Genomic DNA, 9,078 nt, shown 5'->3' with positions numbered 1-9,078 from the left:
GGGGACGGTGGAGGCGAGGGAGCTAGGAGCCGAGGTGGAGCCGCTGGGCCTACGTGCCGAGGCGGAGTCCGGGCCTCGGAGGCTGGAGGCGGAGGTGAAGGATTCTCCAGCCATGGCGACGCTAGAGGATGGCAGACCCGTGGAGCTTTCACCGTAATGATGGTAGGCTGAGGTAGAGAACGAGTAGACCTGACAAACACAAACTGAACAGACTAGGACTTTTAAACACTGGATAACGAGGGACAAAATAGAGACAGCTGGAAACAAATTAACACGAGGAAAAACTGGGTCACGGGGAGCAAAACGCACACAGATAGTCCAGAACCCTGACATATATAATATATGTTGTATGACATTTTACAACTAGAAATGAGCTTGCCTAACCTTTTGCAAAAAAAAAAAAAAGGCAAAAAAACCAACAACAACAAATTATCTGATATTTTAAGAGACTTAAACTGTGACACAATCTAGTTCAATAAGGTTGATACATAAAAATTGATTTTACTTACTGACCTTATTCTGACCCTTGCAGACTAAAAATAAGAGAGATTATAACAACAATATTATGATATATATATTCTTTTACTTATTTGTTCATTTGTGTGCTTGCTTGCGTGTTGGTTGTGCCAAGTCTTTTTTATGTTAAATCACTACTTTTATAAATAATAAGAAAAGATTATGCCAAACTACTCAATTAGGTTCTCTTTTCAATCATTTCATTCTTTTTCTTCATTATGATATCAGTACAGATGTACCACCCTGACATTTAAAAAAACTTTAATTTAAAAAATATTAAAATACATTTTAATTCAGACATTAGAACATGTTCATCATAAAATGTATTCAAGTTATTGTATAATGAATTGCACTGTTAATCTTGTTTTTTAATAAATTAATTGATCTGGACAAACAAACTGAGTGTCATAGATCTAACTGTTACTAACATTTCTCTTTCCAAGCAATGGGGGAACATTATGGAAAGATCTGCATGTATGACATAAACATGGACGTTTTACTGTACAAACTGTACTACGTAGACAGATTAATATGTGATATACAATATATGATTTGTATATCACCTCCTTCCTGTTGCTTTCGTCTAATCAGGTCCACAACTAGCTCAGATGCCGCTTCCCTTCCCGAGGCCCCATCATCAGTCCCTTCCTCCCTCTCTCACTCCACCCCTTCTCTTGCCCCACCCTCTCCATCCCCTTCTCCAGCCTTCCTCCGCCCTCGCCCCGCCAATCAGCAGTCCCGGGCCAAGCGGCTGTCTCACCTTTTCCTGAGAGGCCGGTCCAACAGCGACCGAGACCGTGCCATTGGAGAACGTGAGAGGGAAATATGGGTACATTCTGCCACCTCGTCATCACATCACTACCTGCCTCCCGCTTCCTCTAATGCCCCTGGGCTAGTCAAGATCTATGGAGATGCCCTGTCTAGTGGAGCTAACTATCGGAGTCTGCTGGCAAACATGCACTCCACTTCCCGCCAGCTCATTCAGCAGGTCATCACCCGCTACACTGAGAGAGAAAGAGAGAACGAGAGCGAAGACACAGGTATTTCTTTCCCTGTAATGGTGAACCCATCAAGTTAGTCTAGCAATCACTAATGTGTGAGTTTGTAAAAATTATGCATCATTTACTCAGTGGTCACAGCAGTCAAAATCCAAAAAAGCACAAAAGCACCATCAAGATATAATCAAAGTGTGTCTTTAAAGCCATAGTCCACCGAAAAATGAAAAATCTGTCATCATTTACTCACCCTTATGTCGCTCTAAACCTGTATAACTTTCTTTCTTCTCTGCAATACCAAAGAAGAAATTTTGATGAATGTTGGATAATGGTTTTGAGTCCCACTGGCTTTCATAGTATGGACAAAAAAAAAAAAAAGGAAGTCAATGGCTACCATCAACTGTTTGTTTACCTACATTCTTCAAAATATCTTCTGTTGCACTCCAGAGATGAAAGAATGTCATACAGGGTTGAAATTACATGAGGGTGAGTAAATGATGACAGAATTTTCATTTTTGGCTTAACTAACCCTTTAACACTTGTGCCCTAAGTCTTCTGAATCCAGTTTTGCGTAAAGAACGTATTGAAATATAGTTTAGTCACAGATATCATGAAAAATATTTTTGTCATTATTTACTGATATTCAATCTCTGCTGAAATCTCATTTATGAACCTCTTTCAGGTCCAAAAATGGACATGATATGCCAGTGTTGATGTGACTAAATCCAAAATGACATGTCCTTCCATGTCTTGTAATCAAGATTTTTTTTATTTTGAAAGAAAAAAAAGAGTCTCTTATGCTCACTAAGGCTGCATTTATTTTATAAAAATACAGTAAAACATTAATATTGTGAAATATTATTACAATTTAACATTAAAATAACTTTTTAATAATAACTTTTGAATAACTTTTGAATTTTAATATACAGTATTTTAAATGGGTGTCACACTCATCAGAAATCATTATAATATGCCAATTTGATGCTCAAGAGTTTTTTTTTAATTATTATTATTATTATTATAATTATCAATATTAAAAACAGTTGTGATGCTTAATATTTCTGTGGAAACCATGAAATACATTTTATTCAGGATTCTTTGATGAATAGAAAGTTCAAAAGCATTTATTTGAAATAGAAAACTTTTGTAACAATGTAAAAATGTATACTGTCACTTTTAATAAATTAAATGCATCCTTGCTGAATAAAAGTATTAATTTCTTCTAAAAATTTTTTTACTAATTCCAAACTTTGGAGCGGTAGTGTATATTTCAGTCTGTTCCTCACAAAAAAAGTTATGGCCTCAATAGGCTGGAATAAAGCACATGATCTGTAATATGAATCACTTTTATGGTGCTTTTGTGGTTTGAATAGTTGTTGTTTAGAAAGAACTACGATAAGATTCTTCAGAAATACAGTACAGCCACATTTGGAATGACATGAGGGTGAGTAAATAATGATGGAAGTTTCATATTGGCCTGCATATTGGGTTCATCAATCCAATATCTTGCAATGTATGAAAAATAAAACATCAAAAGCAAGCTGCAAATAATCAAATGTGCATTCTGAGTGAAGCCATCACAGATTAGATGTAGGAAATTAGGCTTTACTCGCTCATTGTATCATTGGCTTCTGAATATCCCAACTTCCTGTTCACCTGGCTAGCTCTCCAGAAATATTTCCCCGAGGACTTCCTGTTATGTGATGTCATTGGAAAGCCCATTCAGCAGCCAGATGGAGCCATTAAATGGCAAACTGAATGCCGAAGGAGCGTGGCCTCCTGGGAATGCCCCTTACAGCTAGTAGATATGTGGAGGCCGAAGGATGGTTTTGAACGACGGTTTGAGATCCAGCGCCTTGATGAATATGAGAGGGAGGAGAAAGAGAAGGAAAGAGAGAGAGAGAGGGATGGAGAGAGCTATCAAGGTTGAACCATCTTTATATTTACACATTTGTTATTTATATAGACATTTTAAAAGTGTATTAACCTGGGTGACAATTAATTTGTGGGAAAACACTACTGTGGTAACAGGAGTCCGTTGGAGGCGGAGCCACATGTCCTCTGGGGGCGGTCCAGAAGAAGAACGAGGTCATCGAGGCCGGAACACAGAACTGAGGAGGAGTATTAGTGATATTAACCTGAGTCTAAGACGTCGTCAGGGCAATGTGAGCAATGAACCTCGGCGTTCTGGCAATGCCCCAAATGGACAGGACAGAAAGAACACAGTGAGCATGATAGCAACTGAAGGAGGAGAGGTAAAATAAAGAAACAGACCAAGTTTGCAATACATCACAACCTCAATAATGTGAAATCGAATTGATAACACAGGGCCCAACAATAAGGATTTTTTTGGGCTAGTAGTTCAGATTTCTACTTCTCCTTCCAACGCATTCACTTGTTTAAAAAATAAATAATAATAATAAAATTAAATAAATAAATGAATGAATAATGTATTTATTTTACATCATATATATTTATATATTTAAAAAATATATATTTATAAAATCATAAAATAATTTTTAGAAGTATTTCAATATGTATATTTATGATAGTTGAATATTAACTTATTTAATATTTAAAGTAAATGTTTATTTTGAAATTATAAAAATATATAATTTACTACACATTTGTCACAAGTTTACTGATAACTTTTTAAAACTTATTTTCACTGAAGCTACTAAGACTATCATTAAGTAATTATTACAAATTTGACAAAGCCTTGTTAGCCAGCTAGATCATTTACCTAACTAAAAGTTGACAAGCAGAATTGACACATTGTAAATAAAATTAAAAAATTTTTTTTTTTTAAATATATATGAAATCTTGGAGTATTATATTTAGAAGTATTTAAAATGTATAATATTTATAATATGTAAAACTTATTTTTAATTATTTAAAAAATATTATTTACTACACATTTTTCACAAGTTTTACACAAAAAAAAAAGAAATAATAGCTAAATAATAATAATAAAGAAAAACTCAAGATAGCAACTGCTGCTTCCATGTCATTATTACAATTTCCACAAAAACTCATCTGTGTTAGCCAGCTAGATTATTTTACCAAGCTAATAATTTTAAAAAGTTGACATGCAGAGGAAACTGGCTCAATTGAGCGCTGGCTCAATAGATCAAATGACAGCTCTGTCAACTGGCACTGGAACTCTCTCACATCCTTATTGTTAAGCTCTATAATATATATCCCCACTACATGTCCCTAATACTAAATTAAACAACATAAAGTCAATTTAATGCATGTTTGTGCCATTATACAGTAAAGGCATGTAATCCATTCACAGTACTATCTTGTCTCTGCTTTGTCAGGTCACTGGGTCAAGAAGTGGTGGAGGTGAGACAGACAGGCGCACTCGGGCAGCAGAAGAAGAGAAAGACACCTGTGACCTGGAAGTGATGTCGCAGAGTCTGATCCTTCCACCGACAGATCGGCCTTACTTCCTGTTACTGCAAGGCTATGACCAGAGCAAGGCTAGACATGCATCATCTCACTTATCTTACAGCCATCCCATGACATCATACCTGTATTGCTCTAATCACAACATACCATCAGTGCTTTCATACCTTTGAGTGGAATGGCCATTGAACACGCAGCACAAAACAGCCATACAGAGGTTCTATATACACACGGGGGCCGGACAATACCAACACAAGCATGCTGTGTCTACATCTCCATCTCTGCACAATGACCTCACAGAAGCACACATTGTTGAAAACTGTAACACTCTTCATTCCTTATCGCCGCTGTATTTCTGCGACTTAAGATAGGAGATTGCACAGATTGGAGTAAAGACCACAATGAAGATCATAACAGCTTTTTTCCACTCTCTGTCTTCGCCAGTCTCCTTCTAACCCTCTCACTCTCTTGCTTATTATTTGTTTAGGACTTCGTGTTGTACATAATGGCGGGTCACACACATGTTTTTGGGCGGAAGCCAACATTCCGGGAGCGTGAGATGGACAGGGAGAGAGAGAGGAAGGGGAAGAGGCCTCTAAAAGTGGACACTTACCTCTCAGCCCCTGACCTGCTTGTCCGACACCTCCTGATCAGAAGAGACACGGCCATCCCAGAGCAACCACGCGGTCAAGGTACCATGACACCAAAGCAAAGACAGATAAGACTAATGCATACACAAAACAAAACTCAAGGGGTTTGTTGCAAATGGGCTCTGCTTTCGGTTTTCACATTCACATTGAATAATGCAGCACCAAGGATTTCAAACATTTGCGATAAAACAGGAACGGACAGTACTGATGTGGAGAAATGCTATACTGTAATTGAACTGCAATTTTATTGATTAAAGAGAGCTGACAAACTCGGCAACTTTTTAACTGATGATATTTCTGTGTGCAAGTCGTATGTTCGTCTTGCTCTCTAGGCTGTTTTAAAACATGACTTGCGAACATAATTCTTTTGGGAATCATGAAAAAAAAAGAATCAGTCTTCAGGCTTACTAGAAATTTACAGCCAGGTGAGTTTGATCAAAGTTGGAGCTAAACTCTGCAGGAAAGTGGAGTTGAGAACCCCTGTACTAGGCTTTACACGGCAGTGGTCATAATATGATGTCAAATTCATCTTTTCTAAAAACTTAATTCAACATACAATATATCCAAAATGTAAATATATGAAATTTACTCGTTTCGCTGAACTTCTGTGGATTTAAAGTTTTAATTCGGAGTCCACACAGGTTTTCTGTTGGTCACACTTCTTCATGTGAAAAAAATTAGCAAAAAATTCAACGATACTAGTTCACCAAACTTCAACTTTGGAAAGCAGCGAAATTCGCACAAGCTTGCGTTTCCCATCCCCCGCATTAGCATCCATATGAATGGAAGTCGTTGGAATGAAAAATCGGTGAGGTTTCTCACTCAACAAAACACCAACAGGATAATGTCGCTCACACACGACATGATTTTCAGTCGTGGATTGCTGTTCTTTTCACAACTATCTATCAATTCCAGTCAAAATAAATTTCCCACTACATGACTTGGAACGCAGACAGGTCTTGATATCTAACCTGCTAATACCACCCACACACTTCATGATTTTAGCTCTGATTTTCAGAATTTTGGACAGTCCAAAATTGGAGGCAAACCGGTGCTATGAGTGAGTTGCACATGAGTGCCAATCACTATATGTTTGAATTTTCAAAGACTCAGTTTGAAAGAAGTGCCGATGTGTAGCTGATGCCCAAAAGAGATTTAGCAGGTTAAACATCTAGACCTGTAGTGTGCAATTTGTTTTGTTTTAGACAAATACGTAGTGTAAGAACAGCAATCAGATAACTCTGAAAGTTGTGTAATATAAGTGACATAACGCGTACAACAAAAAGATCACTACTAACAACAAAACATGCTAATCCTATTGTTATGCTAGCGTACATTGTTTGCAGCAAAGAATGCCATTATTGAATTCAGCACTTACACATGTTTGTGAAGGTGAATACATTTACCAAAACAAAAAAAACTATCAAAACAGTACACAAAAGCACTTGAATAACACAGCGTTTCTGTGTATTTTTGGATTGTGTACCACTGTAGTACTGTGGTATTGCTAAAGTATATTGGAGTAGCAAATACCACAGGCCTGTACAATTTTATATAAACACATAGAATATTGGATAAGATTACAGCTGACTATTATAATATATCATATTTATTAAAAAATATTAAGTATTTTAAATATATAGCAAGCTACCATATAGTTTCTAGTGCTACCACTTTTTCAGCTTTTAGTTTAGCTCAGCTGATTTTTTTCTGTATGGTGGTTGCCAGCTTAGCTAGCTACATGTTTTGAGTAGCTTGCCCAATACTGTCTGCAATTATACTTCTGGTTCTTCTTCTTCAGCCTTGGCACATCCATTCAGAGGAGGACCTGTCACTCTTAATGGAGCTCCACTTTATAGGGAAGCAGTCCTAAAACCTGCTATTAACAAACCATTAACTACGACTTTTGCCTCAATAAACTCCAAATTTGCTGCTTATTAGTAGTTAGTAGGGTAGTTGATAAGTTTAGGTATTGGGTAGGATTAGGGATGTAGAACATGGTCATGCAGAATATGTGCTTTATAAGTACTAATAAACAGCCAATATGTTAATAATAGGCATGCTAATACACACCTAGTTAATAGTGAGAATTGGTCCCTATACTAAAGTGTTAAAATAAATAAATAAATAAATAAATATATATATATATATGATAAGCAAAATATATTGGTTTAATAATTAAATAATTATTATTTTAACAATTAAAACATTACTCTTGTACTTTTTTTAATTAAAGGCTTAACACATTTTTTTTTCTAAGGAAAGTATTTATGTTTTGTCATTTTCATCCTATCAAATGTCTGCCTATCAAACCAATACCAAACTAAATGCAATTATGACAAATACTTCTGGGTCTTAAAGTACATTTCCAGATTTGTTTTTAAGTGAATCACTGTAATAATAGTTATTTTAGTAATATTAATGATAGTCATGCTAAATTATATCCATAAAATGAAATAAAAGAAAATTATGTCTGGTTTGGTGTGATAATAAAGTGATTAGATTTTATTTTATTTGTGTTGATGAAGAGTTGCTCGAGTTTTACTAATGGGGCAGAATAGTTTGAATATGAAACATCATGAAATCATGAAGTGTAAAGCCACAACCTTTATTAGGAGTTAAGTAAAGTACAGGGCTGGGCTGTTATATAACAGCACTGAGACAGCAATTGGACTACAAAGGTGATAATGAACATGACATGATTTGAACAGGCTGTCACTGTTCTTAACACTTCTTCTGCCCACTTTGATGTTTTGTCAAACCACTGCAGAGATAAAACTGGACTAACAGTTAAAACACACAACAAACACTAATAGTTTATCTGAGAGTGTTTTAAAATGGACTCTCTCTCTGCACTGTGAAGCTGTGGTTGAGGAGCCACAGCTGCAGACACAGATGGGATTTCACTGGAATTTCACCGTAGTTTGTAAACAGAGGTTGACTGATGTCATTTCCACCCGTTTGGAAAATGTGCTGTCATTGTCCGGACACATCAGCCAAACACTCCCGCCCATGCATTCATCCGAGTCTGCTTTAATCTCTCTCTCTCTCTCTCTCTCTCTCTCTCTCTCTCTCTCTCCCTGTCTGTTCCATTATTCATCTTTCAGGACAAAATTAAAGAGTTCGGTGACAAACATCCAACACAAAAGTAAGAACCTGCACTACCTCTCCATGCTGTACTAGATCTGTATACACTGTTCAAACATTGTTGCTCAGTGACAGGCCTGTAAACAGCAAATTCCTCTCACCTTACTCAGCATTGAACTTGTGTTTTGCCATTCTTTAAATAATCCTTTACTGTGAAATGCCTGTGCATGCATGCATGCTAGAATATACTTTCTATTTAAAGAAATTATAGAATTATATAACAACTTCATGTAATTATATAATAGCTTACTATATAGAAATAGTCATTTGTATTGTATATTATATATTTAATTCATTTAACTGTGTGTGTGTGTGTGTGTGTATATATATATATATATATATGTATATATATATATATG

General features: G+C 36.1%; 1 protein-coding gene and 1 long non-coding RNA gene across 2 annotated transcripts in view; both read left to right on the top strand.

The window, feature by feature from the left end:
- LOC107672959 (ras-interacting protein 1-like) overlaps positions 1–9,078 on the top strand; it is an 18,784-nt gene that overhangs the window by 5,146 nt on the left and 4,560 nt on the right. Inside the window, exons 3-9 of the mRNA XM_016466345.1 lie at positions 1,108–1,556; positions 3,176–3,436; positions 3,543–3,766; positions 4,835–4,996; positions 5,410–5,614; positions 7,374–7,438; positions 8,680–8,720. Coding sequence (XP_016321831.1) covers positions 1,108–1,556; positions 3,176–3,436; positions 3,543–3,766; positions 4,835–4,996; positions 5,410–5,614; positions 7,374–7,438; positions 8,680–8,720 — 1,407 coding nt within the window. The remainder of the gene's footprint in view (positions 1–1,107; positions 1,557–3,175; positions 3,437–3,542; positions 3,767–4,834; positions 4,997–5,409; positions 5,615–7,373; positions 7,439–8,679; positions 8,721–9,078) is intronic.
- LOC107672991 (uncharacterized) overlaps positions 8,655–9,078 on the top strand; it is a 1,585-nt gene continuing 1,161 nt past the window's right edge. The window contains exon 1 of the long non-coding RNA XR_001632363.1: positions 8,655–8,720. This is a non-coding gene — a long non-coding RNA (uncharacterized LOC107672991). The remainder of the gene's footprint in view (positions 8,721–9,078) is intronic.

This window comes from Sinocyclocheilus anshuiensis, unplaced genomic scaffold (assembly GCF_001515605.1).
Source record: "Sinocyclocheilus anshuiensis isolate Anshui unplaced genomic scaffold, SAMN03320099.WGS_v1.1 scaffold248, whole genome shotgun sequence".
NCBI classification, from domain to species: domain Eukaryota; kingdom Metazoa; phylum Chordata; class Actinopteri; order Cypriniformes; family Cyprinidae; genus Sinocyclocheilus; species Sinocyclocheilus anshuiensis.
Note: the sequence above shows the minus strand (reverse complement) of the source record. Positions and strands in the feature narration are given on the sequence as shown.